Genomic DNA, 23,283 nt, shown 5'->3' with positions numbered 1-23,283 from the left:
TTTCTTTTTATACTCTTTCCCTGAATAACTGTGTACATCCTACAGATTTTAAATATCACCCAAATAACAAACAACTCCTACATTTCCATCTTTTAGCCCAAAGCTCTATTCTGGATTCCAGACTCATGTAGCAAACTGTCTTCTTGATTCCATCTGCATGTCTCACAGATCTCAACCTGATATGCCCAATTAAAGTCTTAATCTTCCCTGTCAAATTCTTTTCTTACAGTCTTTTCATTTCAGCAAAAAGCACCATCTACCTGGTTGTTAAAACCAGAAACCAGAGTTACTCTTAACATATGCCTCTCTCCCTCACCTCATATCCAATCTGTCAGAAACCCAATGACTTTTTTACCTTGAATCCACTGTCGTCCCTACATCTCAACGGCTACCACCTAGCTCTGGAACTGCTTAGCATCCAGAACAGTAGAAAGGTTTTTTGATAAGTATTTACTGACTGACTGCTCTCCTCACTTCCCTCCAATCTCCACACTCCAGCAAGCTTTCTGCACCTTAGGTCCTGCACACATGGTACTCTTACTGCCCGTCAAACTCTTCCCTCTCCTTGCCTGGCTGACCCTTTCTCACCCATGGGGTCGTAACTTAAATGTCCATCTCTTCAAACCATCCTCTTGTTTTGTCACAGGTTCCTTTTCTTTTCCTTCAGAGCACTTATCACATGTGGGATTGTTTGTAATGTAAGTTCCTCCAAATAACACTAAGATGAATGAAATCAGAGATTATTTTCATTTGGTTCACTAGCAAATACCCAGCCTAAAACAAATGCCTGCTCAGTATTAGGTGTTCAAGGACATGCTACCAAAGGCTGCTGAAAGCTGCCAGTTGACAAGTTGATTTATCAGACTTGTTAAATAAATAATAACCGAACCCTTGAAATTTGCTCCCCAAGCCCTTCTTACCCTCATTGACTTTTACATTTGCTCTTCAATTTTCACATGAAGAGAAAAGAATTCAAATGATCATAATGAAAATACATACTCAAAGTCATGCTTTAAACCTTAATACTTGCATATAGTATAAAATATAAATAAATAGGAAACCATCAGATGGACATATATATTCTATCAAATAATGCATTTCTACAGAATAAAAGTTTTTTTTTTAAATAAAGAGCCTTCTTTTACAAAAGAAAGATATCTTACATTAAGATATGTGCAAAATGCTATACAACAGGTGAAAACCTTCTAATTGGTTGCAACATTTGAACATAACATAACTTAAAAGGTCAAGGAAAAAATTAAGCAAATATAATTCTCTCTGCCCTAGTCCAGAATTGAAATGTATATCATCTATATGGTAACAATTTTAAGTCCCTATCATTTTTGAAGCTGTAGCTAATAAAGACAGTTTTACTGCAAATGTGGCAAAGTAATAACAGTTAAAAATAGCAAATCATTTACATTGCAATATTTTAACTCAATAAGCTAAATCATATTACTCTTTTTAATGATTTCAACTAAAATGAAAAGTATTTGCAGCATATAGCATTCAATAATTCATTAGGTTTTTAAAAAAAATCAATAAAAATGAGTTTAGAGACCATCTTACATTTGAATAGCAACTTGTCTAAAGTATAAACATGTCTATCTTTTTATTTATTAGGCCTTGTGTGGCACACAGTTGGCCAAGCAATAATAATGTGGGTGAATCGCTAGCAAAAACTTAGTCCCTTTGCTCATTGTTAGTATCGTCCATGAGTTTTACTGAAAAGGAAAGTGAAAGTCTCTCGCCCCAATTATTCATTATTCCAGCTTTTTTTCTTTAACCTTTCTAGAAGAGTTAAAAGAAATGTCCTATTAACAGGATACATGCAGCTGCTCCAGCTCAAAAAACCCAAAGACACTGTTAAAAACTATTTGGGGCAGGGGGTGTTAAAGTTTTGCTCATTGGCTAACATCGTTTTTAAATGCCAAAGTCAATAAAAAATTTTTCTTTAGGGGAACAGATTTGAAATTTGTTTATTTTGCTCCATGAGAAAAAGTAGAAATTCTCTATTAGACTGTTTTAGTTGGTTTTTATATAAAATGGTCAGAAGTCCTAAAAACTCATAAAAGTACATGAAATCTTAAAAAGAAAATAATTTTGTATTTTATAAATATATGGATTATTTTTTTACCTTGGAAAAAGAAACCCAAACACCCTCTTTAACCTGAGTGGTACTCACAAAGCCTCTGCCCACCATGGGCACAGGAAATGGCATAAAGTGAAGGAGCACAGTAGGTGAGCGTGGAGGGTTGCCACAGAGACAAAGGAGGGAGAGGGAAGGAGACAGCAGAGCACCTGCACCTATGCCAAAGGTATCTCACCACACTATGTAAGGGGCAGGAAGCTAAGGATTTGGCTAAATTGACTACTCATTAGATGGAAAATCAAGCAAAGTGACATGAGAAGGCAGCAAGAACCAATGTAGCAATGAAAACCTCAAATCTCTCTTGGAAGTACTGCCTTTATTAGACAACATATGGTCTAATGAGAATGTAAGCCATATTCTGCATTATTTAGAATTCAGAATTTTTTATATTGGTAAGCAAGTTCAAAGCATGAATCAAATAAAAGCTTACAGTGCTTTATTTTTTAAAAAACTACATATGGTTTATGTGCATATGGCTAATATTAATAAAATATTAGTGCAGTGTCAGGCACTGCACTAAAGTCCTTTACATGGATTATCTCATGTAATCCCTACAACAATTAGTAACAGTAGGTCCTTGGATAGTCCCCAATTTTCAGATGCAGAAATTCAGAGATGCTGAGGGACTTGCTCAAGCTCACACAGTGAGTGGCACAGCCAGGACACGATTTCTGGCTAGCCATTTAAAGTTCCACTTTATCTCACGGCATTGTAGAAAACTGTATCAAATCTTAAGGTTATCACATTAAAATCATTTCTAAATGTTTTACAATATGCAAAATAAATCAATACATTTGAACTTGGTTATTTTCTAATTTGTTTGGAAGATACAAAGTAAAGTTTCATGTAGCAAAACCAAGTACACAGGTCTTATGATTGAGACCAAAACCAAAATAAATCAAGGAAGAGTAATTCTACTCAAGTATTCTGAATCTGTTGTAGAGTAGTTGGGATGAAAAAGTACACTCACCAAAGTGATTTAAATTTTTAAAAATTTGTTTTGCCCAAAGAAGAGAGATTAAATTTGAAAGATTAAGATGAACAACTACTATCAATGCAGAAGATGGTAACTTTAGTCCAGTTCTCAAAACAAAACAATTTCCTTGATCTGTATAAACCCATTCCAATAATACTCTAATGTAGATTAAACAAATTCTCTTGAAAAAAGGCATCTTGCAAAATATATATATTTACCATATAGATAAAAGTGAATTGTATCATGTAACTAGAAAAAAAATGAAGTACTTTCAAGCAAGGAAATAAAAATCACTTAATTTTCAAAAATATGCACATATGTGCAACAAACTGCAATCTGGAATGCTCAATAGTATGAGAACTGTGACAATTATCTGAGCAACACTGCAAAGGAGCTCATAAAAATAATAATAGTGTTCTGATATCCCCTTCTCCAAACCAAGAGCAACTATATACCAGATATGTGCTAATTTCCAAATGACACTTTCCTAGAAAAATATATGGCTGCCTTTCAGATAACTGGTTGCCATTAAACATTCTTTTTCAGGGCTCATTGTCCTGGCCAGGTAGCTCAGTTGGTTAGAGCATCTTCCCAATATACCAACGTTGTGGGTTTGATCTCTGGTCAGGGCACATATAAGAAGCAATCAATCAATGCATAAATAAGTGGAACAACAAAATCAATGTTTCTCTCTCTCCCTTCCTCTCTCTCTAAAAATCAATAAAAGTTAAAAAGAAAAACATGTTCACAAAAAATAAAATAAATAAAAACCATGCTCACTAATGGAACATCAGTAGAGGATGACTAGTAGTACATTTAGTATTCAAGGAGGTGAGGATTCCAACAGCCTTTCCCATGATGAATAGTGGTTAGGATGAACTGTGCCACTCTAAGGTAATAAATTTACTATTAAATGTCATTTAAGTTAATTTATATCTCAAGTATAACCTAAGTTAATACAATAAAAAGAAATGGCACAAGAGTATTATGAAAGTTCAGAATATAAAACAACTGTATGAATATCAGCGCAATGTTATGTATTCTTAAGAAAACCTTATACATATTTAATAATGTGCTAGAACTTATGAGAGGAGTGGTAATATTTGAGTGTATGGGTGTTGGTCAGAGAGTGTGGAAATAAAAGAAGAGAATGCTCCACGAATATAACATTGGAGTGTGTGCAAGATGGTTTAGTGGCTAGTGCTGTGGGCCAGGAGTTGGTCTGGGTTCTAGTGTCCACTCTATTATTTACTGGTTCTGTGATTCAAAGCTTTAAGGAACCTCTCTCTGCATCTGAATTTTTTCATCTGTGAAGTGCAAACAATAACACATCTTCTATTTCTGTATTTTGTTTTTAAGGATTGCATGATAATGTATGTGACAGAGCTTTGAAAAGTACAAAGGCATTCTGATAAAACATAAAGTATTAAAATGTGATAGAATTATCAGCACTTGAATTCATTTTCTGGAGAAAGAAATTAGCACCTGTTTGGGGCTAATGTGACTAGATACCTCCACTTGGTTGGGCTGCTGCCTATTTGAGGAAGGTCAACAGGGAATATTCAAGCCAGAGAGTCCTTCGGTCATCATGCTATGCTTTCCTTAAAAGTGAGCTCACAAAGCTTTCTCCTGGGTTAGGTCCACACTCTAGTAGAAATTCTGAAACTAACATCTAGTTTTCCTAACAAAATGATTTCCTTGCTCCATCCCTTAGTTGTTTAATAAACATTTTCAGAGCAGCATAAATTACTGTTATCACTAGCTTTGTTTAGCAATAAAAGTGTAATACAGAAACCAGCAAAGTATTTTACAATCCCCCTTTCAGCACGGGGAGCCCACAAATCTCATAGCTAGTCAAGTTTCTACTCTCCCACCCCAAAATATAAGATATATTGACATGAACATGTCAATATAACAAAACACATCAAGACATATATTTATGTATACATACATACATGTTCACACACAATCTCAGAAAGTTGTTTTGTATAAATACATACTAAAAACATTTTTGTTTTTTAATGTAAACAGTACTATAGCTCTGGGCTTCCAAAGTTTGGAAAAAATGTAACCACTCTGACATTTGATCAAATTCATCAACAAGAAATCCTACCCATAGAGACCTGAATTTTAAAATCTCTACAACCTCTAATGTTATATGTAATCCTTATCTTATATAGGCTGAAATATTTAACTCTAAGCCTAGAATCAGTAGACAATCAGTATCTAGCAACTTGAAGTCAAAGTCCTGTTTTGCTTTTATTCATAAAGAAAATGAACTGAATCCTTCTCCAACAGGAACATGGTCATACTTTACAACTGAAAGCAGAAATTGATTCATTTTCTTTTTTTTTTCTTTTTTAAATTTTTTTATTGCTTAAAGTATTACAAAGGGTATTACATATGTGATTCATTTTCTAAAGCAAATCCAAATTAGTGTCAAAGAATAAACCAATGCTTCTAACTCTATAGTATTTCAAATCTATGCTATAGTGAAAATAAATATTTTACTCCAACCTGAAGTTCTTACTTAGCACTCAGCTCTTTTCAGCAGCCAATACATGAGATTAAATAGCTACTTTGTTACACAGAATAAACTACCCCATCAGCTTGGAGAAGTGTAACTATGTCAAGTACAAACTGTACTACTTAAGAAAAATTACATCTAACTGAAGGTACCACGATAACAAAGAAAACAGCTTGGTTTTAGGGATTGCAAAAAAAGACTGGTTGCCCTAGCTGGTTTAGCTCAGTGGATAGAGTGATTGCCTATGGACGGAAGGGTCCCAGGTTCGATTCCAGTCAAGGGCACATGCTCGGGTTGTGGGCTTGATCCACAGTAGGGAGCAATCAATCAGGAGGCAGCTGATCAATGATTCTCTCTCATCATTGATGTTTCTATCTCTCTATTTCTCTCCCCTCCTCTCTAAAATCAATAAAAATATTTTTTAAAAAGAAAGACTGGTAATTACAGGAAGTTGTATTAATGCTGACAAGTTAAATTGTTTATAGAAATTAGGAAGCTCTAGAGCAGCGGTTCTCAACCTGTGGATCGCGACCCCTTTGGGGGTCGAACGACCCTTTCACAGGGGTCGCCTAAGACCATCGGAAAACACATATATAATTACATATTGTTTACAGTAGCAAAATTACAGTTATGAAGTAGCAACGAAAATAATTTTATGGTGGGGTCACCACAACATGAGGAACTGTATTAAAGGGTCGTGGCATTAGGAAGGTTGAGAACCACTGCTCTAGAGTATTCCTCCCAGTGTCACACACTTTCCTGTCCATATACCCAAGTCTACAAAGTTTGCTTATATTTCTAAATAAGTAACTATATATTAAAAATCCAAAAAATTTAATTGGCAGTAATCCCTAGTTATTTTCTTAGTTTTACTACATACCTCCAGTTGTTTCATTTCCTAGCCAACTCTGGACTCCCATCTCTTTAGTCATCTAACTTACCAAATTCCCGAACTACTGTCACGTAAGAGAGGGCGTCTCCTAAGTGCAGTTGCAGGCTGCAGTGAATGCAGAGCCAAAACTGAGCATTACAAACATTTAACCCAGTACCAACAGAGACCACTTCTTAGGATATAGGTATTATCCTCAGTGTGCTAGTGTGTAAGAACTAGAACGGTCCCTTAAGCTATAAAAACAGATTAAATTCTTTTTCCACAGTAAGCTATTTAGCTTACCCATAATGAAACTAACCAGAAAAGGAAATGTTTGCCTTTGAGAACTCGGGGGGAAAAAAACATTCATGTTTGCACCCAAAGTTATTACTAACAAACGACTGGACTGCTGAAAACCTAAGCTGTGATATCACTATCCTATCCCTTGTCCCAAAAACTAGTAACAGGACAGTCATTCATCTGAAGCAAAAAAGCCACAGAGAGGCTTAACAAACCGACACATTTTCTTTTCCTTTCAATTTGCATTAATAAGTTTAATAATCAATTGTTAGTTAAAACAAAAATAGCCAATTTTACCTCTCATTTCCCCTGTTTACTCTTTCTATCCAAGATTCAAGAATATACATTAAACACTGCAAAAAAGAAAAATTATTCTGCAACACAAGGACTTCCCATCTCCTGGAAAACTAACCAATTAGAATACAAAAATAATTCATATTTCCTGGAAGGAACTTAATGTGAGATGTTTCTCTTTTTTTAAAATAACCTTATTAATTCAGTATGTCTAAAAAATGAGGGAATAAAATAAATGTCAGGTCTTATGCTAGTGAGAGAGAAAAAAACAAACAAGTCATACCAAAGGAGCCTCTACTTCAGTGGGAGAGCCAAACAAGAATGCAAATAACTTGAACACATGTGAGGGTTAGAACACAAGCATACCACAGAGAGCACGGGCAGGGGCATTCCAACCGGGACCATGGGGAAAGCTTTGATCCTAAGCACTGTTCTTCAGTGTGGCCAAGGAACAAATTCATCCAAATTGCCAATGGCTGTCTGCTAAAAATACAGATCTCTGGGTCCCCTCCCAGATTCCTGAATCAGATCCTCTTGTGATGATGTCTCGGAATCTGTTTAGATTTGTATTAAGCAAGCATTCCAGTGAATCTGATTTAAAGAGTCTATGGAGTGCATTTAGTCACATTAAAATTTGATGACCACTGTTCTAAGTGAAGGGTAGGACCTAATGAACAGACACAGTAATTAAAAACCCTGACAGAGGGACTTTGTGAAGAGAGCCGTGGAAGCAGATGATCAGGGAATGTGGGAATTGAGGTGTTGTAAGACGTGCGCAGTAGTCAAATAAGCTATATAGAATACATTGTTGGAATCATAGGTAAGCCAGCTAGTTTTGACTCAAATAAAAAAGCTGAACTCTGGCCAAAACCGGTTTGGCTCAGTGGATAGAGCGTCGGCCTGCGGACTGAAAGGTCCCAGGTTCGATTCCGGTCAAGGGCATGTACCTGGGTTGCAGGCACATCCCCAGTGGGGGATGTGCAGGAGGCGGCTGATCGATGTTTCTCTTTCATCGATGTTTCTAACTCTCTATCTCTCTCCCTTCCTCTCTGTAAAAAATCAATAAAATATATTTTAAAAAAAAAAAAAAGCTGAACTCTGTTCTTTAGGCAATAGAGGATGAGCAAAACTTTCGAGCAAACCCATGTTGTATATGACCCAAGATTACCTGGGAGTCCAAGCAAGAGGTACTAGGACAATAATGTAGAGGAGGAAATGAGGCAGTGGATGCAAGAGATGTTGCAGGGGTAGAAAAGACAGGACTTGGGGATTGGCTGTATGTAGACAAGAGAAGGAACCGAATATGACTTTGGAGGAAAATTTTTAATGAGCCAAGTGCCTTCCCAGTGCCTGACACTATGTCAAGCACCACAGAGCATCCAAAAAGTATGAGAATCATTAATAGTTGAGCACCAGGGTGCCAGATACCATGAACAATGCCAAGAATATATAGGGGGGGGAAATCCATGTGCTCCAGGAGTTTAAAATTATATCTTTGCCCTGTCCCTCTTTTCTTGTGTGCCTACTTTTTATCAGGAAAATTATATTTCTAGAACTTGTCTCTCCTGCCCAATGTCTTCTTTGCTCCTGAAGCATCAGCTGGCTCAAGTCAAGAACATGCAGATCCTCATCCTAAGTGGTTTTAGCTATCTGTTCTTAATGGCAAATACCTAGGAATGCTTTCTCAACAATGATGACAAGACAGTCTTGGTATGAGACAATAAGAGGTGAATGTCCAAATTCAAGAAGTGCCAGTGAAGCCCACCTTCAATTGAATGGACTTATGGAACTTTCCCACAGAGAACTTTAGAGTACAGACGTTTATTCATTCAGTCAATTATGAACTGCATGCTGTTACAGATGGCATTTCTTCCCTGACCTGGGAAAGATGAATAACATCCTGAAAAAATTTAAGAGTGGAAAGTGTGGTTTGTTGGGAAAATGAATTCAGAAGAAAGGAGAATAAGCAGCACTTAAAAACAGGAGAGAGGGTGAAGGGAGATGAGAAGAGGTTGTGGGGGAGGAACTTATGCAAGACTACCAAAATTCATAAAACAAACTAGAGGCCCTGGTGCACGAAATTTGTGCATGGGTAGGGTCCCTAGGCTGGCCAGCGATCAGGGTTGATTGGGGCCTTTCGGCTGCTGGCCAGGCCTTCCTTCTGGCTGCCGGTCGGGGCCTCCCTTCCCCAGCTGCTGGCTGGAGCCTTACTTCGTTCTGTGCCACCCCCTGGTGGTCCAGCACACGTCATAGCGAGCGATAGAACCCCCAGTTGAACTCCCATGGGGACACTTTGCATATTAGCCTTATATTAGATTATATATACTATAGGTACTGACCAAAGGACAAAAGTTAACCACAAGTCTGAGAACTGGATGGAGGTCACTTGTTAAGTTAAATTAATAATTTTTCAACATATAATGTTGCCAGCTACTCAATTTTCACAACATTGTGAGGTAATCTCTGCCTTCCATTAATGGACAAATTATGTGACAAGACACACACACACCAAAAAGAGAACTATACAAAATAGCCCATAGCCAAGTGCTAGACCAGGGGTGGGCAAACTTTTTGACTCGAGGGCCACAATGGGTTCTTAAACTGGACCAGAGGGCCGGAACAAAAGCATGGATGGAGTGTTTGTGTGAACTAATATAAATTCAAAGTAAACATCATTACATTAAAGGGTATGGTCTTTTTTTTTTTTAGTTTTATTCATTTCAAACGGGCCGTATCCGGCCCGCGGGCCGTAGTTTTGCCCATGGCTGTGCTAGACTGTATGACACACACGAGAGCCATAATTCAGAGACAGATCTAAGTATCAGTTTTATACAAAGTTAACATAACACTTTTTTAGAACTTCTTAGCGCTAAGACTGCTTCTGAGTACAAACTATAATGGCAAAGACTGCTTGGCTGTACGTCATTTTGTAGCCACACCCATAAATATGGATGGCTTTAATGCCAGTGACACCACCAAAACATTCTAAGCAGTTTTACTCGTAATGTCCCTTTATTTTGATCATAGTACAATAACACTTCAGATCTTAGCTCCAAATGTATACAGTCTAGATTGCTATCATTCCTGGGATCTTTCCAGTCTTTGGCAAATAAAACCCAGAATACAATCAAAGCATTCACAATTAAATGACAAAACACTTGATTTAAACAAAAATCTATCTTAGTTATTACTTTTGTATCTTTAACCTAGATCGGATCCTCTCTCTTCCACCCTCTGTAACAGCTACAAAGTTATATGTTCTTGTTTAAGACAAAGTAGAAAAAAATAAATATAAAATTTAGGTGCTTCCCATGTAAAACAGATACCTAATAACTTAGATAAAATAACTAAGATTTCTGTTTGTTAAACAGATACATTTTAGCCAAGTGAGGACATAGCAGGAAGGTGGCCATTTATGAACCAGGAAGTGGGGCCCTCACTAGACACTGAATCTGCCAGCACCTTGATCTTGACCTTCCCAACCTCTAATGTGAGAAAATGCATTTCTGTTGTTTTTAAGTCTATCGTAGTTTGTTATTATAGCCCCAAATGGAATAGAACACCCACTTAGTTGGTCCAGAAAATTTTCTTTGAAAAAATAATAAATTCATTTTGTAAAATGTGCTTAGAAGCCTTAAAAAAATACACATGCAAAAACAGAATGCAAATGTACGAAAAGCACAATGACTGTTAAAGATTATTAAGGACTTTAATCTGTCACTCTATTAATCTGTATCATAAAAAATGAGTACTTCTAAAGACCAAATAGCACAGTTGAACCTAGTTCAGTTATTGAACTCCTAGTCCAAGAGTAAAAGCTTGATTTTTTAAAAAGAAGGATGAATATTATTGCTGTAATAGAGAGGTAATTATTTTCAAAAGCAGAAAAAATGTAGCAGTGCTTACGAAAATTGTTATCTTACTTTCAAAAAGGAAAAATGATCAATTAACTATCACAGCTTCAACAAATCTATGGGTTTTACCTTATTTTTACCTTGCTAGTAAACAGCTCATCTATATAGCAACCCAATTTCTGAGGTTAAAATTCTGCACAGATATATTACATTGTGGAAGTCAGTGAAAAGGGTGTGTAACTCTCAGATAATAAATGTCATTAAAATAAATCAGAGCATTTTAACAAATCTCTTACCAGTTGAAATTCTCGACGTCGGTCATAGGCATTCTGTATGCCGCTGTCTGCCCATAACGCTCTTATAGCAGGAAGATATTGTAAAAAAACTCGAGTTTCCACCAGTCCCTGGGCCACCAAGGGGGAACGGGTATCAAATGACATCATCTTGTCTCCATTGAGTTGGTTTGAGTTATCTCCCCAAGGAATATGAAGCTTCTCTCGGAGCATCTACCAGCACCCTCATACCTTGGTTAAAAAGAAAAGAAAAGAAAGTTTGATAGGAATCATTAGATTCTCAAAGATTCTATTCCAGGATTATTTTCTTAAAATTCTTTTACTACTCCAGACCTATCTCCTCCAAAGATGGAGACCAACATCAAAACAGACATCTGTAACTTCTCAGAGTTTAAAAAAACTAAGTTATTTACAGTTTACAGTCATAAAATCAGAGCCTTGAAAAGCATGTACTATTAAACAACTGCTCTTTCTGAAGGATTTTAACATGTTCTAATTTATAAAATAACTTCTGAGGTAGAAGGTAGTCAGTCACAAGAGAAAAAAAAAAGCTGCATAGACCGATGTCCAGGCTCTGAAGAAAACGGCTGCAACCAAGATTCTCTGAGCCCCTCAAGAAGACATTCATTTACGAAACGCCAGGTTATTTGGTCCCTAAGTATCCTGCTTAATCCAACACTGAGTCTTTTAGGAACACATTTAAAACTCAAAAAAGCAGGTCAAGCTTCACGTCAGTATAAGTCACAGGATGGCATTAGAGTTCCCTAAAAGAAAGACCAAATGCAAAAAAAGGATAAAAACAGAGATTTCAACTCACAGAGATTAGTTCAAGCCCAATAACTCTATCACTACACTGTTATCTTTTGGTCCATCAAACTGTCACATAACTATCAAGAACTCATTTGTTTGGATAACTGAAAAACTGTTGTGCTGTCAATTTTCTGATCATGCCAACTCAAAAAAAGTAGATGTCTAGTGACTTACTGCATCTCATACTCAATGCTCAAAATAGGCACATGTAAGAACCAGGTATTTACCTGGCTCATAATCAGTTAACATGTTGACTCTATTCATTGACATAATTCCCGAATTCAGCTACATCAGGATACAAAGGTAGCTCGAATTAAGAAACTGGCAAGGTGGAGTCTGCGGCCTTGAAAGAGACCTTAATTACTTTTGTGCTAAACATTAAGATAGGATAAATACAGCTGTTTTGCAGGGCTTACCTGCAGTGGTGCTAGGGCTGGGAGCTCACTGTGGTCTGGGAGCTCCCCCCCTAGTGCTCTTCTCAGTCATTACACCCCCCCCCACCCCCCCCCCCCCCCCATATATACACACACACCCAGTTTTCCTCTACTCAGTCCTGGGAGAAAAAGTGACCCAAAGGAGCTGCTTAAGTACTTCCCAAACAAACAAACAAAAATTCCATTAAAAATGCTGAAAAAGACCTGAAACCTGAAGCAAACTCCTAGATAACTGCTACCCGGATGAAATAAAGAGAATCTGGATGCACCTGAAGGACCAGACTCTGTATCTCAAGTTTGCCAAAACGTCTTCTAAACAGAAAATATCTGGTGCTAAGAAAAACAAGTGCTGCTTATCGCTCAAATGGCAAAATGAAAGCCATCTTCTCTAATCCTTTGAAATCCAGAAATAAAAGTCTTGTGCATTTTCACTGAAGAACAACGTATACTTTAATTTTTAAAGTAATGTCAAGTAGCAGAGTCGACGATTCAAGCTGACACTGATTCATGGGCTACCTGTACAGGCTCCACATCCTTTTTCGGTCAAAGGTTCTTTATACCAATGCACAATTTCATTTAAATAATGGAAGCAAGTTGTGGTGTGCACCCCCTCAAATTATTAAAGAGAGAGGAGAGGAGAGGGAGGGAGAGGAACGTGCGCATATGATCACAGGCAAACATCCTGCCCAGCCCTGACTCTGGGCCGAGAAAGGCCGAGAAACCACGGATGCTAATTTTTTTAAACTATAACGGGTCTCCTCTCCCCGGTACCTGCGCAGCAAACATGACACCCTCAAGTTTCATATCCTTGTCCAGGAGGACCCAGGACGGTCACCCTTTGCCCTTGACGCGTCTCGGCAAAAAAGTTTCCCGATCGTGACGGTTGCAGAGCTCCCAGCTCAGGAGGCGCCCGGGAAGCAGGGAGCCGGGAGCGGGCCGACCCCATGTGACTCGGGTCCCCCACCAGGGGCGGGGAGGCCGGGCCCGGGTGGGGGTGGAGGATCTGGGGCTGGGGCTGGCTCCCGGGTCTTCCTGCCTCATCGGGGCAGCCGGCTCTCCTCGCTTCCCCGGCGGAGGGCGGGGTGGGAGACCAGCCATGCCCCCCAACCCGGGCAGCAAGAAGGAAAGCGGGGAGCCCGAGGGCATTCCCTCTCCGTGGGGAACGGGGCACCCCGCGCGGCAGGAGCGGTGCCCCGGGCGCGCCCCCTTCCCGCCCGCTGGGCCCGGTCCTCCGCCCGGGACCGAGGGCGGTGCCCGCCCCGCGCCCCCCGCCCGGGGCCCGGCCCCCGGCCCCCCGCGCCGACCCCCGCCCCGCACCTTTGATCACGTTGCTGTAGATGGTGGGGCGGAACTCCCCGCGCGCGCGCTCGTCGAAGTCCTGCCCGTGGATGATCCGCATCTGCTTCAGGAAGGTGGACTTGCCGCTCTCGCCCGCGCCCAGCAGCAGGATCTTGACCAGCCGCTTCACGTAGGTCTTCTCCCGGGACAGGCATTTGTCGATCTCCTTGGACTTGCGCTGCTGCTCGGCCTCGCCGCTCGTCAGCACGCAGCCGGGGAAGCACACGGACAGCACGGACCGCGACGGCAGGAAGTCCGCCATCTTGCCGCCGCCGCCGCCGCCTCGGCGGGCCTCTCCGGCTCCCTCCACCTCTTCTTCGGGCGCCGGGCGACTCCGGCACCGCGGCTCGAGGGCGGGGAGCGCTGCGGCGGCCGGAGCGCGCCGGGGGAGGGAGGGAAGGAGCGAACTGACGAGCAGGGCGGGCCGGGCAGGGCGGGCCGGGCGAGCAGGGGAGGGAGGGAAGAAGGGCGGGCCCGGGAGGGGCGGTGGCCCCGCGGCACGCACGCGCACGCACGCGCACGCACGCGCACGCACGCACGCGCACGCCGGCTCCCGGGGACGCGCACGCCGGCAGCGCCCTCCTCCTCGCCTCCCGCCCCGGGCCGGCCAGTCACGCTCTGGCTCGCGTGCGCGCCCCCGCTGTGGTCAGGTGACCTCCGAGGGCGCCGAGGGCGCGCCTCATTTCAAAGCCATGGGCTGGAATGTGATTCAAACAGCGGGGCGCGAGCCTAGGTGGTTTTTGGTGCACTTTCTTACGGTGGTTCCGTGGCATCCTGCTCTCCCAAGCCCTGAACAATAACCAAACCTCGTCAAGCCGCCCGCCCTGCTCTTTTTGGCATTCTCGAACCCCGGGGAGACCCTCCCTCCCACGCTTCCCCGATTGAGAAAGAACTGGAGTTGGAGTTCATCTGAGATGTGCTAGGGGGCCTGGGTTAATGCCTCATGAATGTGGATTCCCTCCCGAGCTGTGAGCTGCGAGCTGCGGCGCAGAGACCAGTGGATGCTGGCTGCAGCAGGGTGAGGTCATAGTGAAAATCCCCCTAAACCGGACACTGTGATGCAGGCTCTTCCCTACAAGGAAGCAGATAAGCAAACAGACCCGGGACGGGAGCAGGCAAACGTTAGGTTTCCTGCCAGATGACAGAGGATATGATCAGCCAAGGGCCTTTTTTTCTGTCCTAACAGTAGATTCAGGCCAGGACACCTGAAGGGGCTGCCAGGAGACCAGCCGCAAGTGACAGCTGGGCTGGCAGACTGCTAGCAAGGACCCCGGAAACCAACGTCTTTATTCTCAGTGTTTACTTTCAAGTGGAAACAGGCGTTTTGGTCTGTCTCTGTTCTGGGCAGTGCTACCATAATGCTCCTTGATTCCGGCTCCTGTAGCTCAGAAACTACCTATGTGTTAGGCTGTTGAGGTAAGAGGTCAGCTATCTGAGAAGCTCATGAAACAGGTTTAAATTTAAAAAATAAATAAATCAGTGCTAATCAGTTACTGTCAGGGTTGGTTTAATGGCCTCATGACTCAGTACACTGGCTGCAGTAAACAATGCCTGGAGTAGGACTATCGCCCATTGTCCTGGCCAAGCCCATAGGGTAGACAATCTACAACATACACAGTGGGGTAGGTTCAGCGTGGTGTCTATGGGTTGATAGGGTCAGAACCTCTGGGCTGTGGTAAAAAGTCTTCCCTTCTCTTGTCTCACTGATATTTGGGAGGCTCTGTCCTCCAACCAGGGAAGGACTAACGCTGCCCAGGACAGGGGCCTATCATTGGCTGCCAAGCAGCGTGTCTACGTGCACTCCAGATTCTCATCTGAATTCTACAAAAATGGGAGGAGGGAAGCCTGGGAGTTAGGTAGTGAACTATTTTTTTCTTTTCCAAAAGCGTGTGCGCAACATAATGGAGGGAGCAAGGATGCCTAGGAGGCAGGAAGGCATTCCTGCCCAGCCAGTTCGAGCTGTGACTTGTAGAGCAGCAGAGAAAGCTGTTCAAAGCCCTGCCTGTAACCTGTGTTGGAACAGGCTTGGCTCAGTGTTTCTGAAAGAGAGACCTCTTTGAGCCCAGCCTGGGTTTGGCTGCAGGAGTCCAACTGCTTCTGTCTGGTCATTAAGCCACCTTGAGATTGTAAGTGTAAAAACGAGTTAGAGGTTTGGTGCTTTCTCAGAAAATTAAACATAGCACTTGCCATAAGGCCCAGCAATTCCACTCCTGGGTAGATAGCCAAAAGAATGGAAAACAGGCATTCAAAGAAAAAATCGTATACCTACGTTCATGGCAGCATTATTTAGAATAGCCATAAGGTGAGAACAACCCATATATCCATCAATGGATGAATGGATAGACACATGTAGTGCATCCATGCTGTGGAATTATTCAGCCATAAAAAGGAATGAAGTACTGACATGCTACAACATGGATGAACCCTGGAAGCATTATGCTATATACAAAGGCCACATATTGTGGTGTTCCGTTTATATGAAATGGCCAGAATAGGCGAACCCATAGGAACAGCAGATAAGTAGTTGCCAAGGACGACGAGGAGGGAAGAATGGGGAATGGCTGCTTAATGGGTCCAGGGTTTCCTTTTGGGGTGATGAAAATGTTTAGGAACTAGATAGGGGTGCTGGTTGCAGAACACGGTGAATGTACTACTAAATACCTCAAACTGTTCACTTTAAAATGACCAAATAATGAATTAGATGTGTGAATGTTATCACAATAAAAAAATGGGGTAGGTAAAATAATAATTTCCACGAAAGGAAAGTCATTGGCATCATTTAATACTGAAGTGCCCACAGTGTGCAATATTCACGAATAAAAGGGTGATTGTGTTTGTTTTAAAATATAATAGCAATTTAAATTATTTGCATCAGAAACAAATCTACTCTAGCAGATTAATGATATTAGTGATACTTTGATTTTCAGATATTTTTCATAACTGAAAAAAAAATCTAAACTTTTTAAGGGAGTAGAGAATCTATTGATTAGAATTGAATCTGCTGGGTGTATATTTCCACTAGCCCCAGATGTTAATTCATTGGAAACATTTGTATTGCTAGGCAGTTAATTCAAATGCAAATGAGGGATTCAGAAGCCCCAAGAAGCTGTGATATAATGATTGAGCAGTTGGTTAGTTGCAATGCCCTTTCTAGAAGCCAGTTTAGCCAGATGAATAATGAAGGTGTGACTACAAATGTAGAAATACATCCAAATGGCTTTTCTCCTCTAATGTCATCGCCTTAGGATACAACAAGCCCTTTGCAACAATTCTGCCCATTCCTGAAATCTATGTGTAACTGCTCTGTTGGAACTAAAAGAAAGATAGGCTTCCTATCTTACAGTCACAGACTTTTTTCAGGGTAAATAAAAAAAATGGCATTACTTAGCTCATTTACCAACATTTATGCTTCGTGCTATTTACGTAGTCATTATTATCCACAAAGGACAAAATCTTTGTTACCCTAAGACATATTCAACAAATGTGCCAGAGGCTCTCAGAACAATTCCAAAAGAGGAGTTAAATGTTTTTCTGAATGATAGGAAAGATTATTTAAATAAGTGTTCCTCTTGCCAAGGTGACTACTGACTACTCAGGATTGGACCACACCCATTTACATATGTTTATTTAAAAATCAGTGACATTACTTAGTGCAGTGATGGCGAACCTTTTGAGCTCGGCATGTCAGCATTTTGAAAAACCCTAACTTAACTCTGGTGCCAGGTCACATATAGAAATTTTTTGATATTTGCAACCATAGTAAAACAAACACTTATATTTTTGATATTTATTTTATATATTTAAATGCCATTTAACAAAGAAAAATCAACCAAAAAAATGAGTTCCTGTGTCACCTCTGACACGCGTGTCATAGGTTTGCCATCACTGACTTAGTGGTTAAACCTTGTGTTAATCTATAATAATAAAAGCATAATATGCTAATTAGACCTGACGTCCTTCCTGATGGCCTTCCGTTCTTCTCGGGAAGCCCGGGTCACGGGTGCCAGAGGGAAGCCGATGCCAGCAGCCAGAGGGAAGGAAGGCCTCCTCTTGCATGAATTCCTTGCATGGGGCCTCTAGTTTTCTAATGATGACATATGCAGGTTCTTGGTACACAATTGTGTTCTGTCTCATCATGTATGTAAAATCGGTGGATTCTAATCTTTTCTTGCAGATAAAACAAGCACAGGCTTTCCCCACCTTCAGAAAAGGAAGAGAATTCCCTAGCCCTCCCATAATACAAATCCCTGGCATTGGTGTAATGTTTTAAATGCCCCAAAGCTCTTTGACCTCCTTTATCTCATTCCCTGCCCACAATAGCCTGATTAGGAGAACCCAGCGTTAACCTTCCTCCCATCCGCACAGGAGGAGGCTGAGGGGAACAGAAGTTTGAGTGACACCTTCAAAGCCGCACTCCGCCTGGCCGGTTGCAGAGCCAGGACTAGAAGCTCCCTCTTTTGACTCTGAATCCAGTGCTCTTTCTGAGATGTCCAGATTGTCCTAGCGCCCCAAATGCCCGGGGGTATGAAGTTCCAACTATAGAGACGCGGGAGCGACCTGTCCTTAACTGTGAGGCACCGAAGAGCCCGGTGGTTTTGTTGGTTGGTTGGTCTGTTTTTCCAGCCCCTTTAGGCGGACTGCCATCTGGACGTTTACCAGCCCGCAGGCTGATTCTGGTAAAATGTTCCGTACTTTGAGCTCAGCTTCTGGTTTGTAAAGTGTTCCAGGTGGTTGATGTAGAAATAAGAGGAGCCAAGCTTCTGGCAATATTTGCATGGTGCATAAGCCCCCGACTTCCCCTTCAGGTGAGCTAGATATGAAAAGGCCACTCGTGTGTTTTTTTTTTTGTGTAATGAATATTGATGGTGCCCTTACCAGAATAAGCCTCTCATGTGGAAAGTTTTGCATGAAACTAGACATGTGGAATCGCATTGTTGGTAGGGTTTTTTGTTGTTGTTATTAATGGAAAACATGACTTTAATTACTGGTTATTTTTCTCAGCCTCCGAGAAAGATCCATGAGCTGCTGTTGACCAGCTGTGATTAATCCACAGCCAGAAGCCGGTGCTGTCTTAAAGCCGCACACCAGCACGCACAGGAACACTTACACCTCGCTTACTGCATCGCCTGCATACAGGCAGTCTATTTATATAACACTGAGTGCAAGGCTTTGCCTGTAAATCTGAGATTCTTTCCGAGAAATTCAAAACATCCTGCTCAGTCCCTCTCTTTTATGTTCCCTCGCAGCTATTAAAGATGAGGGATACTTTTTATGTTGTACTGCCCATAAATGGGGTGCCTCTTGCCGGAAACAGTAAGAGTTCTTTAACTTAGATCCTGTTTATCCAGGGAAGTTTAAGTCTGCAGAATCTCAGAAATTGATTCCTGTATCTTAAAATCTTCTGCTTCCAAGCCAGTGGCAGGAGTTTTCATTCTCTTGGAACACTCGGCTGATTAGCAAGCTTGGACCTGCCGCTTCCGGGAACCACAGTCCTGGCCAGCCGGCCAGGTAGTGTCACATGTCACGGTGTGTAGACCTAGCCTTTGCCTCAGTCCATACGCCAGGGTGTGTCCGCTGGTTGAGTGCACCGTTAAGCGGTAAAGGTTCACCCGGTGGCCCGGGGACATGGTCCATGTAGATTTTGTCAGACTGGCAGGCTGGCTCCCAGGTCAAGTAATGTCATAAACTCCCATGTCAGCTCCTGGGTTGCTGAGAAGATCAAGTGTGATAACATGTGAAGTGCCTAGCAAAGTGCCTGGCCCAAAATAGGTCAGATAATTATAGCATCTGCTGCTAACCATTGGTGATTAAGAGCAGTTAATGACTTTGTTATATAAAAATAAAGATTAACAAAAGCAAAGTTGCATATACTCAGTTTTAAATGAACCATACTGATAACTGCTTCAGGAGTCTAGAGTCTGGAGCATGGCTGTGTGGCGCAGTTGGCTGAGCATCGTTTTCTACACCAAAAGGTCGCTGGTTCAATTTCTGGTCAGGGCACATGCCCAGGTTTGCAGATTCAGTCCCCAGTCAGGGAGAGTACGGGAGGCAACCGATCGATGTTTTTCTCTCTTCCTCTCCCTTCCTCTATCTCTAAAATAAAAATAAAGATATTTAAAAGAAAAAATATATAATGTGAATCACATATGTACTTGTAAATTTTCCAGTAGCTGCATTAGAAGAGTAAAAAGAAAAAACTGAAATTGATTTTAACAGTATAGTTTACCAAACCCAATGTCATGTCAACATGTAATCAATATAAAGATTAATTGAGAGCTATTAATTAATTGCTTTTATACCGAGTGTTAAAATTCGGTGTGCATTTTACATTTGCAGGAATCTCCATTCGGATGCTAAATTTTCACTGAAGATATCTGGTCTGTATTTAGATTTCATAAAACATACAGTTGAAAAAGTAGAATCACAAAATCGAATTGTTCTAAACGTACTGAGTCATTAAATTTAACTTAATTAAAATGAAATAAAATACGAAATTACGAAGTTCCTCAGGGTCACTAGCCGAATGTCAAGTGCTTGGAGCTAGCGGCTCTTTCCTAGGCCAATCCACGGGAAGTGGACAGAAGCCTGGAATGCTTTGGTCACAAGGAAAAGAATGAGGAAGAGCATCCAGGCAGGTGGAACAGCCTGAGAGGGCATGCTTCTGGCCTGTGCTGGGGACAGCGTAGGAGCCGGTTTGATTAGAACCAACCAGTGAGGTTGAAGAGGCCTGGTGGAGTCAGGTTGGAAAGGGTTTGGATTCCCAGTGATGATGTGGAGACTTTAGTCTGTCCCTCAACAGGAATCACCTGATGGGGAATTGAACTGGTAACCTTTCGGTGCAGGGGACAACGCTCAACCAACTGAGCCACACCAGCCAGGGTAGCTAGCACTGGCCTGTTTTCAAGCAGGTGATGGGTGACAGGTGCACTGTTTCAGGACCATCCACCTGGCACTGGGGCCCAGGAGGGGATGGAGAGAAGAGAGACAACAGCTGAGAAGAGCAGCTTGGAGGTGGCTGTGGTGATTCAGGTGGGCAGTGGCAGCTCCTGGCTAGTGCGAGGGCCAAAGGAACCAGCCTGAGACTCTATGAGCCAGACTCCATCGTGCTAAGGAAACCAAGAGGCTCTATAGAGGGAGGGCGAGGAAGGGGCAGAGATGGCGGGAGGCGGGGTTCACACCAAACGCTTTGAGGAACCAGGGCGCTTCTGCTGGTCAGGAAGTGACTTGCCTAGGACAGATGGCTGAAGCCAGGCCCCAGAGACTGTTGTGGGTTTTTTTTATGGATTTTAAAAAGCAAATGTATAATTTATATCATCCACTCCACCCCATGACTCACACGGTGATCCTGGACTTTGTCCAGAGTTTCTGAGGTTGTGAAAGTCCCTCCTTAGCTCGAGGGAACTCCTGGAGGTGCTGGTTCTAGGCTGGGGCCGAACGCAGGACTTTTCAGCAGTCAGAAGGAAGGTCTGGGCCGCAACCCCTCTGTTCCCTGGCTATCATGCCCCCAATGTCTTCCCTGGGGAAAAGCAATACTTCTGATGTGAATTCAGGGTTTTGCTGTATTGTAAGGGAGAGAGAGGCTCTCTGGGAAAGGAAGCAGCTCATCCCCACCCCCACCCCGCCCGCCCCTGCCTCCTGGACCTCTGTCATCTGCAGTCTTCACGAGCAGAGGATCCAGCTCAAAAGTGAGCCTGCTGGGGCTGCTGGCACACGGCGAGGGACTGAAGTGTGGACGGTGAAGCCCAACACTGCATGGTCTGGGCATGTGGGCAGTGCCTGTTTGTGCCGGGCACTACGCTCCATGTTGAGGAGCACAAAGAAGAATGAATTTACGAGGAGTTTACAGTGGGCGAGGCCAACTGGTCAGCCAGTCATCACTGTGCTAAGTGATCTGCGCCAGGAGGGCCGCAGGGACGGCTGCCCATTGCCTTGGGAGTCAGAGAGGTCCGCCAGCCCGGCTCAGTGGGGGGGCCTCATTGGAAGCAGGTGGGAGGTACTGGAGTTGAGCTTTGAAAGAAGAGAAGGGGAAGAGGGGGGTGCGGGGGAGGGCATTCTGGGCTGGAAATAACATCCAGATGAAGACTAGGAGGCATGGAATAATAATGGAATAATAATGAGACCCTGGTGGTGGTCATTGTCTATGAGCTCTTCGTAAATGCTAGGCACTGTCCAAGGGCTTCTCATGGGTGAGCCTTCTTTCCCTTTACCAGATGGGAAAACTGAAGCTCTGAGCGGTCAAGTGCACTCACCAAGGTCATACTCAAGGGAAGATGCCGATGCAAATCCAGGAATGCCTGACTCATGCCACCCCTCTCAGCAGCACAGTGCATGCCAGGGCTGCAAATCATTGAGCATCATAGTGGGAGCACGTGGGGACCCCACACGGATCTACAAATGTTGGGCTTTGGTAATGTCTTGATGAGTGGACGCAAGCCAGGTCTTAGGAGGGTCATGAGGTACTCCTGTTGCTGACCTGAGTAACTGGAAGAGTCAAACAGATGGTTCCATGTAGGACGTGAAGAGATACTTAGCGACTGTAATGGCCCTGCCCAGCACAGCAGTGTGCAGAGTGGCCCCTGCCCTCAATGTGTCCACGCAGCTGCGAGGCCCCTGGCTGGGCGGGTCTGGGCAGGCACTTCCTCCCAGGCCTGGTGAGACGTCAGACACTGGCCTTCCTAGGTCAGGCGGGCCTATCTTCAGCTGCGCCGAGGATGTAGTTTGTATAAACGGCAGACGTCGTGGGCACACTGAGTAAACACAGACTATCTCCCAGGCCAACGTTTCCTCTGGGAGGCTCATCCTCCAACTGGGACACTTGATTCCAACTCTCTTATCAACTGGAGCTTCCTATCCTGATAAAAGGAAGCTATTCAAGTCCGTTTCCTGGTATTGCCTTGACCCTGCTGGGGCGGGCTTGCATTGAAGTGAGTGTCCCTTAGAAGGGAATACTTTTCACCTTCAGAAACCCATTATGCAGCCTGAGATCTCCACATCAAGGAAGCCAGCAGGCCTTTGAGAACATGTGCGGCCAAAGCCTTATGCCTTTAACGTCTACCTTCTGGTTCAGCTAGTTCAAGTGCCTTTCCTTGGCTTTGGGGGCTGTCCTTGAACAGGGCCAGGCTAGGCTGCCTCTATGTCTAGACTTTTTTCCCCCTCCCAATGTCAGTTCCCCCTTTGCTATCCCTCAAATAGGTCCTGCTCACTGTTTTTAAACTCTTCCTCATATTCACCCTGCTTCCCTACCCCCTTATGATTAGAAAAGTCCTACCCTCCTCTCTTTCCAAGTACTACGGAAGCAAGGAATATGAGAAAAAGAAATGGTAAAAGATATCCTTTAAGATTTAGCTAAAAAATCAAAACAATACCGAATATTCCCAAGTCCTCTAGCCTTCAGTTTTCCTCACTGAACTCCTATGAGGTCAGAGTCTCAGTCA

At 42.8% G+C, this 23,283-nt stretch overlaps 1 protein-coding gene across 1 annotated transcript in view; it reads right to left on the bottom strand.

The window, feature by feature from the left end:
* GNA13 (G protein subunit alpha 13) overlaps positions 1 to 14,269 on the bottom strand; it is a 30,680-nt gene extending 16,411 nt beyond the window's left edge. Inside the window, 3 exon segments of the mRNA XM_070395218.1 lie at positions 11,271 to 11,474; positions 11,476 to 11,498; positions 13,829 to 14,269. Of these exon segments, the coding sequence (XP_070251319.1) occupies positions 11,271 to 11,474; positions 11,476 to 11,498; positions 13,829 to 14,111 (510 nt within the window). The 5' untranslated portion in view covers positions 14,112 to 14,269.
* Positions 14,270 to 23,283: the final 9,014 nt, after the last annotated feature.

The sequence above is a fragment of the Myotis yumanensis genome, unplaced genomic scaffold, assembly GCF_028538775.1.
Source record: "Myotis yumanensis isolate MYYU_CA2020_CCGP unplaced genomic scaffold, mMyoYum1.0.hap1 SCAF_16, whole genome shotgun sequence".
Lineage (NCBI taxonomy): Eukaryota > Metazoa > Chordata > Mammalia > Chiroptera > Vespertilionidae > Myotis > Myotis yumanensis.
The sequence above is the reverse complement of the archived record's forward strand: the minus strand, read 5'-3'. Positions and strand labels throughout refer to the sequence as shown.